The 20,940-nt window shown below is 53.8% G+C and overlaps 1 protein-coding gene across 4 annotated transcripts in view; it reads left to right on the top strand.

Moving 5' to 3' along the window:
- The first annotated feature begins 11,564 nt into the window (after window positions 1–11,564).
- SSBP3 (single stranded DNA binding protein 3) overlaps window positions 11,565–20,940 on the top strand; it is a 160,822-nt gene continuing 151,446 nt past the window's right edge. The window contains exons 1-4 of one of the 4 annotated variants that reach the window (XM_046021880.1): window positions 11,565–11,973; window positions 12,959–13,031; window positions 13,264–13,325; window positions 16,071–16,155. In XM_046021880.1, coding sequence (XP_045877836.1) covers window positions 11,918–11,973; window positions 12,959–13,031; window positions 13,264–13,325; window positions 16,071–16,155 — 276 coding nt within the window. In that variant the 5' untranslated portion in view covers window positions 11,565–11,917. The remainder of the gene's footprint in view (window positions 11,974–12,958; window positions 13,032–13,263; window positions 13,326–16,070; window positions 16,156–20,940) is intronic. The other 3 variants (XM_046021894.1, XM_046021887.1, XM_046021902.1) reach the window with 3 other exon arrangements.

Consider the following 20,940-nt stretch of genomic DNA (forward strand, 5'->3'; position numbering starts at 1 on the left):
TGTCTCTCAGGTGGAAGAAGAGAGAAATCCAGAGACACAGGTAGAAACCCAGAGAAGCCCACAGAAAGGGACTGAGAGGGAACAGTATGGAGAGATCCAGAGACAGAGATGGGTCAAGACATAGAGACAAAAGGAGAGACAGAGAGGGATGCAGAGACTGAGCAACAGACTGCAAGATGCAGCAGAGGAGAGGACAGGGACCAGGAGCAGAACTGGCAGAAAGGGTTCCAGAGGCAGAGAGAGGCAGATCCCAGCGGACACTGTCTAGCAAACCCCTTTCCTGTGAATCAGTGCCTGTGGGTGACCTGTGTCCTTCCAGTCCTCCTCCCAGAGTCCTCGGAAGCAGGATCCCAGCCCTCAGGGACCAAGAAGCAGATCTCGCATTCTAGTGACCTCAGCCTTGGAAGAGAGGCTGACCACCCCTGCCCCTGTGCCCATTGTTCTGGGCACCCCTGCACCGAGCTGGCAGAAATCTGGGGTGCCCAACAGGTATGTGCTGACTCCTGGTACTTTTTCCTCCTTAGATGGATGGATGGGCAAACTGAGGCCCTGGTCAGTGGGTCAGGATGGCTGTGAGCTCTCTCGAGTCGGGGCAGCACTGGATAAAGGACAGAGCACTGAGTGGGGAGCCAGGGCCCAGTGTTCTAGCCCTGGCTCTGCCCTCACATCACAGGGAGGGTGGGATGCTCTGGAAGGCCCCTACAGCCCCCACAATTGTGAGGTCTATGAATCACGTGAGCGTAAGTTTTGGAAGAGACTCGTGTTTGAAAGCTGGGACTTTGATGGTTGCCGATGTCTGTTTCCGTGGAAACGGGGCTCAGAATCGGAGAACGAGCCTGTGAGCTCTGCTCTGGATGCCCCAGATAGTTGGGGGAGAGGGCGCTCCCGCACCTCCTCCCCCGGTGGCCTCAGAGGGTGGCTAGAAAGGAGGTTTGGAACACAGGGCCTCTGGGGACACAGCCGACATTTACTGGGACACTCACTGGGGCCCGCCTAGGACAGTGTCCAGCCCTAGGGGAGAGAGGCGATGACCCCCAGAGGAATCCTTGCTATCTCCTCGACATCATCCTCAGGATAGTCTTACTCTGTCCGAAGCGGAGCCCTTGTTACTCAACACTCATTGAAGCCGGGTACTGGGCCACACAGAGGTGGACATCACACGGTCCTTGCGCTCCCTCAGGATCCATGGGTGACCAAGGTGGGTGCCCATGAAGTCAATGTGGAAGGGTGTGGGAAGCACCCTGACCCCCCGTCTCCTGTGGCCATGCCACTCCCCCAACCCCCATGCCTCATGCTGTCCTCTTGCCTGGGATTCCTTCACCACTGCTGCTCTGTCTAGCAGACTCTTACTCAACCTTCACAGCCCCTGCTCCAGGTTACATCCTGGGCAAAGACCCAGCCCCCACTCCTAGACCATGAGCATCTTTTTTTTTTTTTTTTAAGACAGAGAACGAGCAGGGAGGAGCAGAGGGAGAAGGGGAGAAAGAATCTGAATTCACTTGGGACGCCTGGGTGGCTCAGTGGGTTAAGCCGCTGCCTTCAGCTCGGGTCATGATCCCAGGGTCCTGGGATCGAGTTCCACATGGCCTCCTTGCTCGGCAGGGAGCCTGCTTCTCTCTCCACCTCTGCCTGCCTCTCTGCCTGCCTGTGTGCTCTCTCTCTCTCTCCTTCTCTCTGACAAATAAATAAAATAAAATATTAAAAAAAAGAATCTGAATTCACACTAGGTGTGGAGACTGACTCGGTGCTTGATCTCACGACTCAGAAATCATGACCTGAGCCAAAATCAGAAGCCGGGTGCTTAACTGACTGAGCCACCGAGGTGCCCCTACCAAGAGTATCCGGAGGGCACAGACTGGGTCTCCTCATCTCTGCATTCCCAGAGTGGAGTGAAGGAGGCCCTCCAGCTGTATTGAGCCCCTTCCCTTCCCACCTTTTCAGGGACCTCACTGTAACGTTGTCCTCTGACTCTCCAGTATACTTGGCCTCTCCCTCTCTACTCGCTCCTTCCAGTCAACATTTACACGGGATCCAGTCTCTCTCGTCTTCATCTGAAACACAGCAGAGCTCCTTACTCCTGGCACGCTGGCCTCTGATCCCCTTCACAGGCCAGAGAATTGTCTTCACCTGCTGTCTCTATCTCCCCTCCCACATTGCCACCGCTGTGATGAGGCTTCTGCCCGGATTGCTCCCCTAAAATGCCCTCGCCAGCCATCCAGTTTCTGCAGAGCTCTCTGCTGCTTGATCACTATCTTCGAGTCAGCATTTTCTTCCCCAGGCACCCCTTCCCCCAAATTTCCTCCTCATAGCTCCTCTGAACAGGCCTTCTCCATCACCTCTCATCAGCTCCTCCTCCGTCAGACCTGCTGATGCTCCTCAGAGCTCCCTCTCCAGCTTCTCCTTGAGAGTGCTCATCCATTCCCACTGTCTGAGGAAGGCCACCTCCTCCTAGCCACCTTCTGTGACCCACTGGACCAGCATAACACCCCTGCACTCTGTCCACAGAGGCCTGTACCTGCCATGGTGACACTTGTCACATTGTATAAGTGTCTGCTTCCCCCATCAGGCTATGAACTCCCAAGGAGCACATCCATCCCCAGTGCTCAGGACACTGGGGAGCAACACACAGCAAAGGGAGGCAGGGGCCAGATTACAAAGGACCTTGAACTTTTTTGCGGAGGACCTTGGGCTTCATCTTGTATGAGAAGGTGGGCCACCGAAGAGTTTTGAGCAAAAAGCATGTCACATCAGTGTCTTCAACACATCCCTCTGACTGGCCAGGAGAGGTGGGAGGGTTGGAAGAGGGATCTGCTGAAGGCAGAGAGATCTGCTGAGGGTTGTGCAATAATCCGGGGCTAGATCACAGTGATGAGAGTGGGGGTGGTAGTGGACAGGATGTGGGAGGCCTACGGGTCACCCAGCTGGCTCCATCGGTAGAGCATGTGACTCTTGATCTTGGGGTTGTAAGTTCGAGTTCTATGTTGGGTGACTACTTAAAAATAAAATCTTTTGGGGGTGCCTGGGTGGCTCAGTGGGTTAAAACCTCTGTCTTCAGCTCAGGTCATGGTCCTGGGTCCTGGAATCAAGCCCCACATCAGAATCTCTGCTTGGCAGGGAGCCTGCTTCCCCCTCTCTCTCTGCCTGCCTCTCTGCCTACTTGTGATCTCTGTCTGTCAAATAAATAATAAAATCTTTAAAAAATATATCTTTTTAAAAAAGAAAAGAAAAATGTGGGATGCCTATTCGATCTAGCTGACCAACCCAGGTGCTGGAGAGGGGGCAGGGGGCAAGGAAGAAAAGGAGACAAGACCCACTCTTAGGTCTCTGGCCTGGGTAATCAGCTAGATGTTGGTGCCCCGCACAGACATGGGGAGTGGGTAGGAATTGAATAGGGAGAAATAATGAGTCCAGTTCATGACACAGGGACTTTGAAACACCTGGGGGACATCCAGGTGGGAATGCCTTTTAACTAAACAGATGGTGGGGGGTTGGAGTCTCGTACTAAGAAAAAAATCTGGGCCAGGGGGTGGATTCAGGAATCATCTTGGAGGCTCAGGTGTGGTCAGTGCCACGGGCATGGCTGAACTTGCCCAAAGCAAAAAGTGAAGGTCAAGGACAGAGCCTGAGAGAAGCTCATTCACGGTAGGTAGCTCGTGTAGCAAATATCCACCTCTTTTTCCATGGGAGGCAGACACCTCCCCACTCCGCCGATGCTGGGGTGGCCACATGACTGGGGAGCAGGCAGATGCTTGCATGGATGGGCTTGGCATCTGGTGCTCCGTTCACCCACTCTGAAAACACACGCCAGGCAGCCTCTGCCCTTCAGCCTGGACCCCAGCAAGGGGGACCCTGGACAGACTGGAGCAGAGCCTCCCAGATTGACGGCGGACCTGTGAGTGAGAAATAAACAGCTTTTACAATAAGCCACTGAGATTTTGGGGCTGTTTGTTATGTAATATTATATCAGCCATAGCTCTCCTAATAGAATTTTAAGAGGAGGCAGGAGGATAAGAACCCTTTCTAGGATCACCCGAAGAACAACCACAGGGGAAGGAAGGAAATCAGGAGAGAGCGGGAAGAGAGCCTCGGGAGCGTCCAGACCTCTGGTGCTCTGAGGTTTGGGGGGGACGTTTGCACCATCTGCACCATGCCGGTATGTCTTCTTTCCCGCAGGTGATGCCCGGGTCACCTTAGCTGCCTTGCTGGGCTTGAATCTGAATTCCAGATGTGGACCACTCCCCAGGCTACATCTTCAAGGCAGACTTCACTCTGGAGCTCTGGATTGTAGTCTCCCTATCCCTGGATATCTCCATCTGGACCTCCGATGGGCTTTTCCAATTCCGCACATCCAAGACCGCCTTCCTCATACTTGCCACCCACAGACCTGCTTCCCTTCCGGGGCCCCCCGACGGGCAGCCCCCTCACCCACGCCAGAAACCTGGGAGTCAGCTTTCACACCCTCACATGCCGTCAGCGACAGAGCCCAGGGAACTCTCTTCCATCAGCTTCCTTCCATCTCACCCGCTGCAGCACCTCTCACCACATCTGCTGCTCTCACCCCTACTGCCTTGGGGGCTCCCTCTTCCTCCGGGTCCCCCAGAGTGCTCTTCCTAAAGCACAAGGAGGTCATCCCTGGTGAAAGCCCCTGCCTGCAGGACAAAGACTGAACTTCTTAACATGACGCCCAGGGCCCTGAATGGCTCAGCTCAGTTGAATAAATCTCTGAATGTCATTCATTCTTGTCTGGAACATATTCCACACCTGCCGCCAGCTTCCACTCAAACCTCAGCTTAGACCGAGCCTGGTCTCAACAGCTTTCCGGATCCTTCCCACCACCTTCCACTCTGTCCCGCTTCTCCTCCCACTGGACAAGTTAAATGCCCCTCCTTTTTATGTTCCCCTTTCCAAGCCCCATGACGTCCCATATCGGACCCCTTCTGTGCCCTCCCTCATCGCTCTTAGCTCAGTGTCTTTCCTTTCTGATTTTTATTGTGGTGAAATACACGTCACGTAAAACTTTACCATTTTAACCAGTTTCAAGTGCACAGCTAAGTACATTCACACCGCCGTATGCCCGTCACCACCCTCCATCTCCAGAACTTCATTTTCCCAAACCAAAACTCTGAACCCATTTAGCCAACACCTCGTGCTCCCCCTGCCCTGCCCAGCCTGTGGCAGGCGCCGTTGCAGTTTCTGTGTCTGTGAACATCACTGCTCTAGGTCCGCCATGCGAGTGGACCCAGGCAATATTTGTCCTTTTGTGTCAGCTTATCTCCCTTGGGATCACGTCCTCAAGGTTCATCTACGTTGTAGCCTGTGTCAGAAGTTCCCTCCTTTTTCAGGGCCGAGTAACATTCCATCGTTCCTCAGCTGATGGATGATGAGTCAGTTGACGGGTCGAGTCCGTGTTGTGGCTGCTGTGAATAATGCCGCTATGATCATTGGTGTACGGATATCTGTTTTGAGTCCCTGCTTTCAGTTATTTGGGGTGTGTTCTTAGAGGCGGAATTGCTGGATCATACGGCAGCTCCCTGTTTTCCAGCATGGTTGCAGCAGGGTACGTTCCCCCCTACACTGCTCGAAGTTTCCCCTTTCTCCACATCCTCCAACACTTGATATTCTTTTTCTTCCTTCCTTCCTTCCTTCCTTTTGCTATACTACTATTATAAGGAGCCTGAAAGTGATCAGCCCACTTGTGACTCCAGCCATTGCTACAGTAACCGGCTTCTTGAAATGTTACCTGACCGCGCCTCCCCTCCTGTGCGGAGGTGCTCTAGATCTCTGTTCTGGGGTTTTCTCTAATGCCATGGCAAGGGGCATCTGCTCCTGTCACAAGGACTAGCTATCAATAACCCCACCTAACAGCGCTCCTCCCGGCCACAGACTTCACTTCCCTATCTGGAACATTCTTCCTTTGTGTAGTTAACTCTTCTGCATCTTTTAGAACTCAAATGTCACCTACACCTACACCGGGAAGCCCTCCCTGATCACCACTCGCTCCCCCACAGAATCAGACTCTGCCCATAGCATCCTCTCCTTGGCACGGTTTGTCACGACATATTTATTTGTGTGCCTATTGAATTAACCCTTCTCTTGCTTACTGGGCTGTGAGCTCTGAATAGAAGGAGACTGGGACAGTCTTGTTCACCTGGCATTCTTGCCACCTATCAGGGGCACAGCCCATACCAGATGCTCAGAAAATCTTTCTTAAATCAATTATTGTATTCAACATTGAGCATATTTTTACTGAGTACCTGCTTTAGAGATAGGGATAAAATTCCCACAGAGCTTAAATTCTAACGAGGGGAAAGGTAAGAAAAACAAGTAAACATATACTATGGTAGTTGGTAACGGTTGCTAGGGAGGAAACTAGACCAGGACGAGAGGGGCAGGTGCCAGTGCACACAGGTGCATTAGGGTGGGCTCTGGTCGTGTTCAGACCAGGGACCTGGAGGAAGGGAGGCATGCACTGGTGTTCAGGCGGAGAAATGGCGGGGACAACGATGCAGCAGGTGAGGGCACATGGAGACGTGCTGGCCCAAGGCCAGTGGAGCATGCAAGGGGGAGCTGCCAAGGGACACTGTGGAAAGCTTCATGGTGGGTGGCATGGGAATGAACTCATGGCCAAGACATCCTGGAGAGGAGGTGGGGCGGGGCACAGCAGAAACCCCGAGGGACCCGAGCATTGTCTTCCCCTCCTGCCTACCCTTGGCAGCACCTTGCCTTGTGTTTTCTTGCCTTTTTCAGCGAACCTGGCTTAGGGCCCAGTGCCCAGCGCTTAGTAGGTTCTTTCTTGATAGAACTAACCCCATTCAAGAAAATGCCTAAAACCATTTTGCTCTAACAAGCTGTCTCAGCACAGGTGTGTGTCCAGCAGAAGACAGTTCAAAACACATTTGATTTTAAACTTCGCTACCTTCTCTTTTTGCCGGCTCTGCTGTGCTAATAACATCAGGAGTAATCATCTTTTTCAATTTAGAGAATGTTTCTCCAATTACTCTCTCTGCTGAGCCTCCAAACAGCCTTCAAAGCAGTGACTCTCCACTGTCCAGAGGCAATCAGGAGCACGGGCTTGGCCAGCACTGACTGACAGCCCAGCAGGCAATTCCCCCGAAGTTCCTGGACCCCTATCCCCCTGCCTGCCCTGGACAGGGACAATGAGGTCCTCCTTTCCCAGAACAGGCTCACACGGCGAGGTCACCAGCCCGACATCCACCAGACAGGCTTGGACGCTGGATTTTCGTACCCCCTCATCGAGGCTCCTGATCCCTTCAGGGAAACGTCGGGTAACAGGAGGGCTGACCAGCCTGAGCCGGAGCCCCACTACCCCCAGCAGAGGAGCCCAGGGTTTTGACCAGAGACACTTCTACTTAATTCCAGGACCCACTGTGTCAGGGCAGGAGGGGGATGGGCTGCATTCTCAGTGACCACTGAAATAGCTGCACACCCGCCCCCCCCCCCCAGAAGGGGAGCCCCATCCTTCTAGCAGCTGTGTGAGGAACTCTGAAAGAGACCTGCTCACCAGGGAGAGATAGGGACAGCCTCTGGCATCGTTGGCAAACACAGTTTGAGCCCATGGGCCTGGAGTCTTTTTCCTTTAACTGCCACCTTCTGGAGGCCCGGCCATTACCAACCTGATCCCAGAGCACAGGATTTCTGCCCTCCGGTTTCTGGCAACTGAGTGAAGGAGTGGCCAATCTAGCCCATGCTTGGACTTGACCTCTCCTTCTCCTCTCCCACTTCAACTGCCTCTTACTCCTCATTCTGGTCACTCAGTTATTGGAGTCTCCTTTCACCATAATTGCTGGGCACTGGAAACCCGGGGGTGAATGACGACCATTCCCCTGGGCAGGAGGAGCTCACGCTCCCGTTAGGGAGATGCACACATGTCCACACCTACACACTGTGGCCTACTGCACTCTGTTGTGGGTTGTTGAGGGGGGTGTCCCAAGGGCTGCCAGAGGACTCCTGGCTCAGTCAGGGAGCTCAGGGAGGCTTCCCTGGAAGGCTTCCTGGTAGAGGTGGTACCTGCCCAGGCTGGATTTTAGGATTAGGGGGCATCTGTCACAGAAAGAGGTTTTTGGACAGAGGATTTCCCAATAGCATAAGCTCGATGGAGTAAGGATTTTTGTTTGGTTTATTACCCAGTACCCGGAACAATGCCTGGTATAGTAGATGCTCAATAGACAGGTACTAAAAGAAGAAAAGGGAGAGAGGGATAGAGAAAGAGAGGAGGAAAGAATGAATGAGCCTGGGGTGGATATACAAGCAATGACTGGGTGTATGCTGAGGACCAAAAGTGGGGTAGTTCCTCAAGGCTGTGGTTTAGGTGGGTGGGGCTGGGAAACTGGCCTTATCTCATCCCATTGTTGCTGGTGTCCCTTCCTTATCTCCACCCTGGCCCCGGAGCTCCTTGGGGGATGAGACCATTTTTTCCTTCCGTGGTTCCCCAACCCCTGGTACATACACTGAGTTGATGTACACACAGGTTCTGAACCTGTGCTGGGTGGTGGAGACATGCAGATGACTCAGACTTCGTTCCTCTCCCTGCCAGCTCTGGCAGAGGAGACAGACAGTAAACAACGGCTACAACAAGAGGCAGAATGACCACAGAGAGCCACTACGGAGGTTCAAGCAAAATGAGAACAAGCAGGGGGATGGATGAATTTTGCTTCAGGAGTGAAAAGCAAAAAGGTCTTAGAGGAGAAGATGGCATCGAATGGCATGTTAGCCCTAAGCAATGGTCCAAGGGGGATGTTGGGGTGGGAAGAATTCCTCGTAGAGACAGCAGGCCCAAAGATGTGGTCTGGCGAAGGTGGAGCTGGGGGATTCAGTGGGGAAAGGGAGGCTGGGGTTTGGGATGCTGTTTGTTTTTAGGGGTTTGGACTGGATCCTCTTGGATCACCATGTGCACACTTGGTTGGGGCTGCTGAGTGGTCCCACTTCCCAGGAGCCTGTCAACTCCCTTCTCTCCAGCGGGCTGGGGGCTCCCTGCTCCCTCTGTCTGAGTCCTTTCTTTTAGCCTCACCAGAAACGTACTGACTCGGGGCCTCATTCTGGGTCAGGCCCTAGCAAAGGGCAGACCACAAAGACAGTGCCCAGCACAGGTTCCCTGAATGCCACTCCTCTCCTCTTGCCACATTTGCTCCCAAAGAAGGTGCTAGTCCTTTTTTTGGTGGGGGTGTGGGGGTGTGGGAAGAAAACTGTAGAAGGGAAATCAGCATCACAGAACATCAGATTCTCAAGAGATATTAAAGATCTTCTAACCCTCCTTTCCCATTTGACAGATGAGGAAAATGATGCCCAGACAGGTTTGTGCTGCAGGTCTGGTGCTATTAGGGCATAACCAACTTGGTAGATAGACACGGCCATAGTCCAGCCAGAGAAGGGCAGTGTTTTCCTTTAGGCAGGACCTGACCGATGCTCATGATCTTCATAATCTGTGAGCCTTGCAGACCCAAGATGAGTCAGGCTTCTTGTGAGTCAGTCTGTTGACAAGCCATCCTTGGCCATTCCTAGCCCATCAAAAATAGAAGTCCAGGGGAAGGGGATGAACTGGCCAATTTAATTAGTGTGGGCTCTAAGGTACCTTAAGGTAGCCCTATTAAATTAAACCGCCTAGGGGAAAAAATAACTAATTATTTCCTTCTCTCCCCTATCGTTGTATTTCAACTCCCTCCCAACCTCCATGCTTCCCTCATTCACAAAACAACCTTTAAACTAGGGGCTTCCATACAGACAACCATAGACTGGGGTTCAGTATTTCCCCTTTTCGGTACCCTTCCCAGACGATTTCCAGGTCCCAGCAGAGAACAGAGTGCGTCCAGAGGCATCCGTAGGGCCTGGCTGTATTCTAATTTAGGGAGGCTGTTACACTGAGTAGAACATTATTCCAAAAATGTACCGAGTCTCCTTCCTGAACCAATGCAGATCGGTTTGCTGCGGGGCATTTCTTTTAAAAGCCCCTTTTCTCTTTTCAACAGATCAAAATAAGCAAACTTTAATGGTAGGGAATTATTCTTTATTTTGTTGAAATTTAGTTCTGAGTTTTCCTACTTGAAACGTGTTTTCCCCAGGACACTGACCTATCCTTTAATTGTTTGGTGCGAGGCATGTTAGGGGGAGGGGCGTTACTTGTTTATTGGAACAGCGCAGTTAAAAAAAAAAAAAAATCAACCTAGGCTAACAGTTTCAAGGCTCCCCTAAAGATGTATCCAAACAGGCAGCCAATCAGCGCTTACACAGCTTTTTCTGCTTGACTCTTTTAAAGAGACAGTGCCGACAGTGTTTTATCACATTTAAAGAGAACCGCGCTCTGAAAGCAGTCCGAAAATGGGGGAGTCTTCCCCTATTTCGCTGGTTTCTGGTCTAAGAAGGGAGTCATAGTGTCTACTTGGGGTTCTCAGCGTGGACAGAGAGGAGTCAGCGGCAAATAGCTGGGTCACTCTGCCAGCACCCCCCCCCCCCCATTTCCCATTGTACACCTGGGTCACTGACAATGGAAGCTTCCCCTCCCCCCAAGCCTGACTCTCATCCCCCCCCCCCACTCCCGAATTTAGCTCCATTTATTCGAAGTTTGCAGATTTCTGTGGCGCGCATTTCCACGTTGCGGGGCACCCAGGTGACGCCCCGGTACCCGGGAACGGCACACTCTCCTGCGGAGAAGCCAAGGGACTAACTTGCCGGGGCTGGCAGACCTTAGAAATTTGGGAGCAATCACTCTCCCTTCTCTTAGCACAAGTCCCCCGTCCCCTCCCCCAGGCTCCCCAAAGCACGCCGAGGACCTCTTTCGCGCGGCTCCACTTTGGGGCTTTCCAAAGTATTTTAATGATGTAGTAAAGGAGCAGCCGCGCGCCTCGGCGCCGGCTTGGGCCGCCCAGCTCGCAGCGTGGAGCCCCGGGCCCGGCACTCGGAAGGCGGACAGGGCAGGAGGGAGGGCCGGGGGCGGGGCGGCTGGGGAGCGGACTGGAGTCTGAGGAGGGGGTCGGGGTCGGAGCCCAGGGGGGAGGGCCGGCGAGGGGGGGGGAGGGGGAGATAAGGGCTGGGCCGGCGCGGGCCGGGCAGGGGGGGTGGTGGAAAGGAGGCGAGGGGCAGATAAGGGAGAGGGACGTGGCGGGAGGGAGCCGGTGGCGCTCCGCTTAGGGGTCCGCGCCCCCTCCCCTCCGACGCTGCCGCAGCGCCCCCCGCCCCCCAATGTTCCCCACCGCTGAGAGTGCCGGGCAAACCCCCTCGTCGCCGGGGCCAGGAGACGAGAGCTCCTCCGGCCCGATTTGAGTCCCCTCCCCATAGCCACAGAAAAGAGAGGCGCGCGCCCCCGGGCACCCCCGGCTCAGCCGCAGGAGCAGGGGCAGCGGCTCGGTGGAGGCGGCCACAGCGGGGACTGCCGCGGCCGGGCGCTGACAGGGCGTCCCTCCCCGGCCGCCGGGCCCCGCCCCCGCGCGCCGATTGGCCGAAGCCACCATCAATCGCGGGACGTTGACGCCCGCCTCGCTTCCTCGCCCGGGTAGCCACGTTCGGTTGAGCTCCAAGTAGACCAGCGGCAGCGGCGGCGGCAGCGGTGCCGGAGGCGCAGAGGGCGGCGCAGGCGGAGCCGGGCGGGCGGGCGCGCGAGCGAGCCAGCGGGCGGCCGGGCCGGCGGGCGAGCGGCGGCGGCAGCGGCACCCCAGGCCGAGCCGGCGCGGGAGGAGTTCCAGGGCGATGGGGCCGCGGCCGGGGCTGACGCTTTGACAGCTGGAAAGAGCGCGGAGCCAGCGCCTGGGGGGGAGGGAGGGGAGCGCGGCGAGGAGCGCGAGCGGGCGAGCGAGCGAGGCCGGGGAGGGGGCCGGGAGCTAGGGGGCTGCTCGGGAGCAAGCCGGAGCGGTAGCGGCGGCGGCGGCGGCGGCGGCGGCGAGGCTCGGCGCCCTCTTCTCCGCAAACCATGTTTGCCAAAGGCAAAGGCTCGGCGGTGCCCTCGGACGGGCAGGCTCGGGAAAAGTAAGCCCTATTTTCCAAGTGGCGGCCGCGCCGTCGCCAGGCTGCGGGAGGGCGGTGGGAGGCAGGTGGGCGGGCGGGGGCTGCTGCGCCGGGGCCCGGCGCCGCCTGCCTGGCCCCTTCCCCGAGGCCGCGGCGGGCGGCGTGGGAGAGCCCATTGTTGGGAGGCGGCGGAGGCCGGGGCGTCGGGGGGCGCCGCCGGCGGAGGGGGCACCTGGTGGCCACGGGGCGTGCCGGGCACGGGGGCCCCGCGGAGAGGGGTGGGCGAGGTCCGGAGCGTGATCCTGGGCGCCCGCCGCGGCGGCCGCACTTTGCCCCGCAGGCGCGGGCAGGGGGCGCGTGGCTCCCGCAGCCCCGAAGGCTCCTTTTGTCCGCCCGCGGCGTGAGGAGTGCGTGCCGGGGGCTTTGTTCGGCGGGGAGCGCTCTCCCTTGCCTGCCCCTCGGCCTCGCCGCCCGCCCTGCGCCCCGCGCCCTCCGGGGCGCCGCGCTGGTCAGGGACGGCGGCGCCGGCTTGGCCCTGGGCTTGGGGGACAGTTGCTTGGGGGGGAGCTGATGAGGGTGGCGCTTTGCTGCCCTCTCCAGAGCGCGCTGAGTACCCCGGAGTCCAGGACTGAGTCTTCCCGGACCCTCAAAGCTGGAGAGAGGGTGGCAGTGAGTGGGTCGGGAAAAGGAGGGAGGCTCTGGGGTCGGGAGGCTTACAGAGTTTGAGAGACCTAGGTGGATTTGGCCCCGATGCCAGTTGGAAGTTCAAGTTTGGGGGCTGCTCTTTAGCCCTCACGGCTTGAGGCAGCGCGTCCCCTGGTACCCACCCCCTGACTGCTTCCACCCGCGGCCCCGAGACAGGGCCGAGCTAGGTGCTCACCTCTGGTTGGGGCCACAATGGGACAGCGCAGACAGGGCTGGAAGCCGGCTGGCAAGGTCCAGAAGGGAGCGCCCCGTGTGATCTGACGCTTTCCCTCTCTTTCTGTGTCCCTTGCCCACTTTCCAGGTTAGCTTTATACGTCTACGAATATTTACTGCACGTAGGAGCACAGAAATCTGCACAGACCTTCTTGTCGGAGGTGAGTGGAACTCCCCCCCCAACCCCCATCACCCAATTTCTTGACACCCCCTCTTCCCCACTATTCTTAGAGCCTTTGTTTTCAGGAGCAGCCACTGTGGCCACCATTTTGAATTTTTATCACCTTTTGGCATTTATTGTTAGTTGGTCTTCACAGCCTTTTGGCTCCCGGAAGCCCCCAGACCACCCTTCCTCTCTGCTCCTCTAAGCAGTCTCTGCTCTCTGCTTTCCAGATTCGATGGGAAAAAAACATCACGTTGGGAGAACCGCCTGGGTTTTTGCACTCGTGGTGGTGGTAAGTTTATGTGATAGTTTTGCGTGTGTGTTTGTTTTGTTCTGAGACCTGGGTCTGGGTGAACAAAGACAGGCAGCCTGGAGCAGAAGCCCACGCCTTAGCTTTTGGGCTTGGCACAGACCAGGGTGCTTCTGGACACTCAGACCAGGGCTGGTGAAGGAGGAAAGGACAGCAGAGGCTGGTTCCTGAAGTTTTTGCTTCTCATTCCCCTCCTATTGAGAAGCTCCTAAATCATGTCTAGTGTTTATATAGGAACTCCTTTACTTTCCTATCTCTCTTCGGGGCACCAGGCAGGGTCTTGAAAAAACCTTGAAGGATTTTTGTCAATTCTGCATGCTGCTTTAATTAGAGGGAGTGGGGGTGGGGTAGGGTGGGGAGGATACCAGGTCTGTTTTACAGCTGGTCTGTCCCTTCCTTTTTCTTCTGTGAGCTCCAAACCTTTAGAGAGCAGCTCTACTGGGGCCTTTCCCAGGCACCCTGAGAAAAAAAGCAAGAAGGGGCTGCCACTTCCTTTAAAGATACTGATTCAGACTGACTGGACTTTCCTCTCCTCTGTGGGCCCTCCCCCCAACCCCCAGCATCCCTAAAACCACAAAGTTTCATTTTACCAAGAACCTTAACTGGTTGGTGTTGACCTCACAGAGTGCTTGTAGTCGGTAGTTGGTAGTTGGTGGCTCTCCCTTATTTGTGACCCTTTCCCTCCTTTATCTGGGTCCTTCTGGGGTGGGACCTCTGTAGGTCCGGGTCTCTCCTTGTAGGTTTGCTCTCTTCTTGTAGATTTGCGTAAGAACAGGGGCTTAGGGTCAGCAGGAATGAGTCGCTGTGAGTATAAGACCTGGCTGTTTCGCAGGACCGATTGGTGGAGTCTCTGGCGTCCTTTTGAAAAGGACAAGAAAGCAGAATGGCTTTTGATATTTTGGTGGAGTTCAGAAGGATCGGAGTGCCACGTCTTGGGATCTTAGCTGTGCGTTTTTACCTGACCACCAGTTCAGGTTACCGTTCCGAGTCTCTTTGAAATACGGGAGGGATGAAGTGTCTGTTCTAACTTGCACAGAGAAAATGAGTTTTTAATTATTTCTGCCAAACTTGGAACTGCGGTGCTGGGGCCTGAGGATTCTACCTGTAGGAATGGGTGATGGGTTTTCTGGGGTGGTTTTGGAGAGCAGTATGTGAGCGGGTGTGGGTGCGTCTGACCATCACGGATTTTTGCAGAAGCTCAGGTTTAGGAGTAAAAGTTACTGAGAAGGGGGCCAGCAAGTTTGTAGTGTTTGAAATCTTTAGTGTGTGAAGAAGTTAATCCAATGTGTGCAGCTTCAGGGGACAGAAAGGAATGTTTTCGAGACTCTGTCTGCAGCTACTAGGAGCCTCCGATTTTCTTGTTCTTCTGATTTTCTTGTTGTGTCCGTAAGTGCCCCCCCCCAACCCCCGCCCCAATCTTCTCCAGCCTTGTCTCAGGCCCAGGAACGGGGAGAGTCTGTTGTGCTGGACCTGAGCAGTGGTGGCTCTGAGCGGCTCTGTCTGTGGTCTTGTTAGAAGTTGCTTCCGTGCCATTCGACACTGAGCAAATGACAGCTGAGACTCTCGAGGTGGGAGGAAGCCTAGGCGCTGATTCGGAGTTGATCAGGCCCCGGAATTTGGACACCTTGAACGAGATGGCTTGTCTGATGATCAGCTGAGTCGGCTGTTGCTGATAGGGACAGGAGCTCTAGACTGGGAGTCAGACTTATGCCCAGGTGCCCGTTTCCTTCGAGTGCTTCCCAGCCCTAGGCCTTGGGCTCCTGACCCGGAGAGGGTTTCTCAGGCCCCGTATTAACACCAGTGACTACCCCATGTTTGTGTAAGCTTTTACTGGCTGACAGATGACTTGTGGGTCTGTTCTCATGTAATACAAAGTGTTAGAGTGCCTATACCAAATCTTGGAGGTAGGGATGAGGCAGAGATATCTAGCCCTGCCCCCTACCCCCACCCCCCTTTGCGGGATAGGTGGACAGGTGCCTCTCTGAGGAGGGCTATTTCAACATGAAAGGACAAGATACTGGGTTGTCAACCGCCTCTCCTTTGGCTAATTGATATGCATTCTTTAGGTGTGTGGGGGGGATGGTTCTTCCATAAGAATTCCTTTGGGGAGGGCCTGGATGGGACTGAGGGGTGAGATGGGAGGGGTGGGGGTGTGGGCTCTGGGCTCTGGGATTAAGAACCTGTAGGTTTCCTTTATTGCTAGTCACCCAGATTGCTCTGCCTATGAATCATAGTCCTGACTTTGACAGTTTAACCTTTTTGTGAAATGTAGCCATTTTGGTTGGGGGGATGGTGGTGAAAGGAGCACAGATGAAGGAGGCCTGGATTCTTACCAGATTCCTGCCTGTCCTATCTGGACCCCCATGAATGGGTTGTACTAATCCATCCAAGCTTCAGTTGCCTCTTGAATAAAGTAGGGTTAGTCTCCTCCCTTAAAGCACCACGGTAGTACAAGCAAGGTCACGGGAGTATAAGCAAGGTCACAGGTGGGAGGCATCTAGCGCACAGTAGGTGCCTCATGGCCAAGAACTAATACTCTTAGGGCAAAGGTCTGGCTTGCCAGAAGACATTGGTCCGTTGTATTTTCAAGCTCGAGTTTAAAGGCTGGAAATGTGGGATTAGAGCCTTTGGGAGACCCCGTGCTGTTAGCCCCATACGTTGTGCACTTGTCGCGGGTACACGAGTGATAATTAGTAACCCGATCTTATTTTATTTTTCAACTTGCAGCGTGTTCTGGGACCTTTACTGTGCAGCTCCTGAAAGGCGAGACACTTGTGAACATTCGAGTGAAGCAAAAGCCTTTCATGATTACGTGAGTAACAAATTTTTAATCCTGGCAATAATTACGGGGTTGGATAGCTCTAACTTCTTTAGTACCAGAAGCAAATACACAGCCATTTGGCAGTGGTCTTTGTTTTCTCCTGGCCTTTTTGTTCTGCTCACCTCCCTGCTGCCCTTGCCTGGTTTTAACTTGGGGAATGGTGTTTTGTAATGTGGTAATTATGCAAAAGAATATAGATACCTATCTGGAGGATAAAATGGTGGTGTTAGGGCTCAGCTGTAAGAGGCTGATGTTAAGAGCGGACAGTTAGCTAGTTGGGAAGGGACTGAGTCTCCTTGGTTTTGGTTTAATTAAAAAACTTGCCGTCGCCACCGCCACAAATACGAAACTTGTGTTTCAGATCTGAAGGGGTGGTTGAGTGAGAGTTTGGTGAAATGGACTCCTTCCTTACTTCCCAGGAGCAGTCTTCAAAATTGTGTTTTGAGGTGTGTGTGTGCAAGTGTGTGTATGTGCGCGTGTGTGTTTGTTGGAGGGCTCAGGTTGTGCACACTGAGACCATGTGTACTTTGAAGTCCTTGGCTGGTCCAAAATGTTCTTGTGAAAATAGTTAATTTCATCACATCATAGGACTTGCTACCCTATCATTCATCCTCTACCTGGATGAGTTTCTTAAGATTTATGAAATGCTTATAAGAACAACGTCTGTCGCATATCCATCTCCCATGGCAGTCCCCCTCCAAAAAAAAAAAAATTAGACTCCAAACATGGGTTGGAGTCAGAATTTATGATCAGATGAAACACGATCTGGGGGAGGTGGGAGATGGAAGGGGAAGCATCTGCAGTTCTTCTCAGCGTCCTTCCAGGCTTCATCTCCCGTTGGCCTTGTAGATGGGTGTGTGTGTGTGTATGTGTGTGTAAGTGTGAGTGTGTGTGTGCACATGCACACAAGAGGTGGTTTATTTGGTCTTGCACTTTTTCATGAGGGGTAGGAATGGTCTCCAAGTTCTAGGGCATGGAAGCTGGTTTCTTGAATGTTGTCAGGGCCCACCCACTTGGCCAGGCCACGTGTGTCCCCTGTGTGCAGAGGGGGGACACACCTAGAACACCAGAAACTGGCCTAGGACACCAGAACCCATCTGGTTGATTTTCACAAGGGCCATTACCATGAATGTCTTTATGGTGACAATTGATCCTGTAGTAGAAGGAGTTAGCCGCTCCGCAGGAAGCTCACTGGTTTTGAGACTACTCAACGGGGTGAAGTCTTGTTATGACTGAAAAGTTAATGCCCTTGGACTGGACCGCTGAGGAAGTGGACCTGTTCTTGTGCCCTCTCCAGGGCTGAGAAAGAGAAGCTGGCGCGTGGTACTTACGGTCTGATAAACTTTTAGTAGTAAAAGGTGAGGTGACTGGTTCCCTTGTGATGTGGTTCTTCTGGGAAAATCCGTGGTGATGATCGTAGGGTTTCCTGAGCTGGAGGTTGGGGGAGGAGTCCAGAAGGAACATTAAGCATATAAAAATAGTTGGTGAATTTGACCTTCCTACCTGGTAAAAAAAAAAAAATCTTCCTTTAAAAAAAAAAACAAAAAACGGTTGGAGAGTGCATTCCTGTGTGGCCAGTCTTTGCTGTGCAATGGTTTTGTTTTAGAGTCGTGGGGGATAGGTGGACATGCCTATTACAGGGAAATCTCTTGATAGAGGATGTCTTTGCTATCTTTTGCAAGCCGTCGGAGAAGTTAATAATTTTTAACTAAGTTTGCTGCAAATGATGTAAGGTGGTGGCAATTTGTGGTTTGGTCTGCATCTTGAAACAATACGGGTGGCAGTGAAAGCTCACATGGGTTTGCTTTCCATAATTTATTAAGGAATGGTGGCAGAATTACGTGGCGAGTTGAAATCGGCATAGATGTGTAGAAGATGCTACTAAGCGTTGAAGTCCCACTGATTGAGGCCCAGGATTCACAGATTCGGGGGATAAAACCCTTTTCCTAGATTGGAATCCGCTTGGTGTCATTGGCCTGAGAGTGAGGTCGGGTTGGGGGAGGGATGGAGTAATGAATGGCGACAGGGAGGGAACATCTGTATGGTGGAGGAGTTACGGGGTGACATTGGATTGCCGGGGTGACAGAGGACCAACTGGTAAATTAAGAGAAATTTAAGACAATTAAGAAAAGGAACTGTCTCTTTTCTTTGGCCTTCTCAGATCTTCATGTCTTCTCTGCATTCCCACGGCTACCATCTAGTTAGCCCTCATTCCTTCTTGCTAGAATTGTTGCTGTTGTCTCTTTCCAGTCTCCCTTCCTCTTGTCTGGAATGCATGCCTCTCTTATCCATTCAAATCATATCCATCTCTTAACTTCTTTGTGGACTTCTGTGATAGTTTCCAGCACACTCTGATCCCCTCACCTCATTGTCTGTGGAGACCATCTGTCTGTGTACACAGAACCTTCATTGGCGGCTCTCCACGTACTGGGCCCCTGTGCTGACCACTTTGGTTTAGTCTCGTTTCCAGCTGCCAGTGGCCTGGTGAGAGAGGGGTTGTTAACTCCATTTTGCAGATGAGGAAGCTGAGGCCCAGAGAGGTGAATCTGCAGCTAAGGGGTAGAATGAGTATCCAAACACAGTCCGTCAGTGACTCCAGAGTCCCTGACTGCTGAGGCTCAGCCGCGCTGGTCCATGGCGGGTGTCATTCATTCGCACCTGTTCCCACTACTTTCTCTTCTAGGCTTGTCTTTCCAACCTCAGCTTACTAATTTTTTCCCTGCCAGAGGCTGTTCATCTGTCTACAGAGCTGTCCGTCTCTGTAGCTCCCACAGTACCTTGCACACAGTAGGTGTTGCGTGCTCATTGAATGAAGGGGTTAAGGGCCTACAGGTAAGGAAAAATAGGTCATTTGGGCTCACTGACGAGCCTGGCCTAGAACGGCCGTTGGCGTGTTGGAAGATGTTCCTTCGGTGCTTTCACTTTTGCTGGGTGGTCTTGAGCGCGGCGTTCTAACGCTGGTTAACTAATTACCTTACATCCTGTTGGTAAGAGTGGGTAGTAACTGGCCTTTCCTCTGCTGCTGAGGTGAGTCAAAGATTCTTCTGGTTTGTGGGTGAGTCTTCACAGCCCAGGTGCCACCCATACCTTGGTGTGGGGGTAGTTCGTATCAAGTTACTGCAGGGCAGGGGTCGGGGAGGTGTTCCCCGGTTGCTGCTGTGGGGCTGGAACAGTCTTGGGAAAGGACCTCAACTGGGAAGATCCTGGTCTCCGCTCTCCAAGGGAAAAGATTTTGTGTTCCTGACAAATTGTCTCCCCTTCTTGACAGCGGGGTCAGGGTTCAGGTGTAAAGGTTCCTCTCAGGGCAAAGCCAGGCTGTAGGGCCTGGAATGAACCAGGTGACTCAGTGAGGGAGGGGGCTTAAATTTTCTTTGAATTGCTGAGTTTTCATTTGAGTCTCTCTCGCCCTCCCCCCAGCCTCCAAACACCTGGAACGTTATTTGTAAGCCCTGATGTTGACCACGTGTAGCGTGGGGTGTTTGGGCATTTAGTACGAGAATAGACTTCTGAGAATTCAGTTTATCCTAAGTCAGAAGAGCCCTAAGGCCCTGGGAGGAGGCTCATGGTGACCCTGCTGTGGTTTTGGGGGGCTCTTCTACTCTCACCAGAGCGGCGCTCCTCAGGGTATTAGTAAAAGGCCTTGGGGTACTGCTGGGTTCTCTTAGACCCTGTTGTCTGGGGCCTGGCCTTTTGTGGGGTGGACACCTGTTCCACCTGTGTCTCTCACCTCAGGCCAACTTCTCGGCTTGCTTTTCCCCCCTGGCCCATGTGGCTGGTAGAAAGAAGTATTTTCGGTGCCTTCTTGGCTGCCAGCGGCCCTTTCCCTTGTGTGGTAGCTAAATATCTGTTTTCTTCTTGGTGGAGAAATGAGTGGAGTAGGTGCACCCTGGCGGTGCGGCCTCTGAACTGGAGGCGCTGGAGAGCCGTGGGGGCCCCTTGCACGGCTTATGTAACGGCAGGCTTATGTAACGGCAGTCGTTATAAAGCCTTTCAGGGCAGGCTTGTAGTTGGGCCTCATGGTGGCTTTATTGGTCAGGGGTTATTCTTGAGTTTCAGCCCCATTTCGCAGATGAGGAAACCGAGGCCTGGAGTTCAGATAGTCTGTGCAGGGGCATGTAGCAGGGGCGGGGGTGGGGCGGGTGCAGAGCTGGGACCAAATATGGATCTTTCAGGTTCTTCCTCTCAACTTTTGACAGCCCTCATTTGTGAACAGAATTCCTGCTGAATGGAGGGGAGGTGCTGGCATTTGACCCCAAGTGTGCCCATGTATAGTCACTGAGGAAATGCATTCGGCAGCGAGTTAGTCTGTAAGCCCCTGAGAGGTGAACTGCGGAATCACTGGCAGAGGGGGAACGGGAGCTCGGGAAGGGAGTTTGTTCTGGTACAGTGGCTCTCTTGGCTGGGAAAATGTGACAAAAGCTCTGGCCTTTCCTTCCAGAAAATACCCTTGTCCCCACAAAGGAGACTTTGTACCTATTTCGGAAGGTGTGTAGACTGCTGCCCCTGACCCTGGCCCCTCTGTGATTCCCAGGGAAGAACTTGGGGTGGATACTAGACATGGAATCCCATGACCTTGACGAGCGTGGAGCCTCAGTTTCTCCGCTCTGAGACCTGAGGTCCCTTTGTGCTCTGCCGTCGTTGTGAGCCCCTGACAAGGAGGGCCTGGCTCCCCTTCCCGGTGCCCCCAGCTGTGAGCCTGTGTCTCCAGGCTGCCAGGGGGGATTAGGCAAGTGCCCCAGAAGCCTAGGCGTGGACGTGAGCTGAGGTATTTGTGGC

The sequence above is a fragment of the Meles meles genome, chromosome 1, assembly GCF_922984935.1.
Source record: "Meles meles chromosome 1, mMelMel3.1 paternal haplotype, whole genome shotgun sequence".
NCBI lineage: Eukaryota > Metazoa > Chordata > Mammalia > Carnivora > Mustelidae > Meles > Meles meles.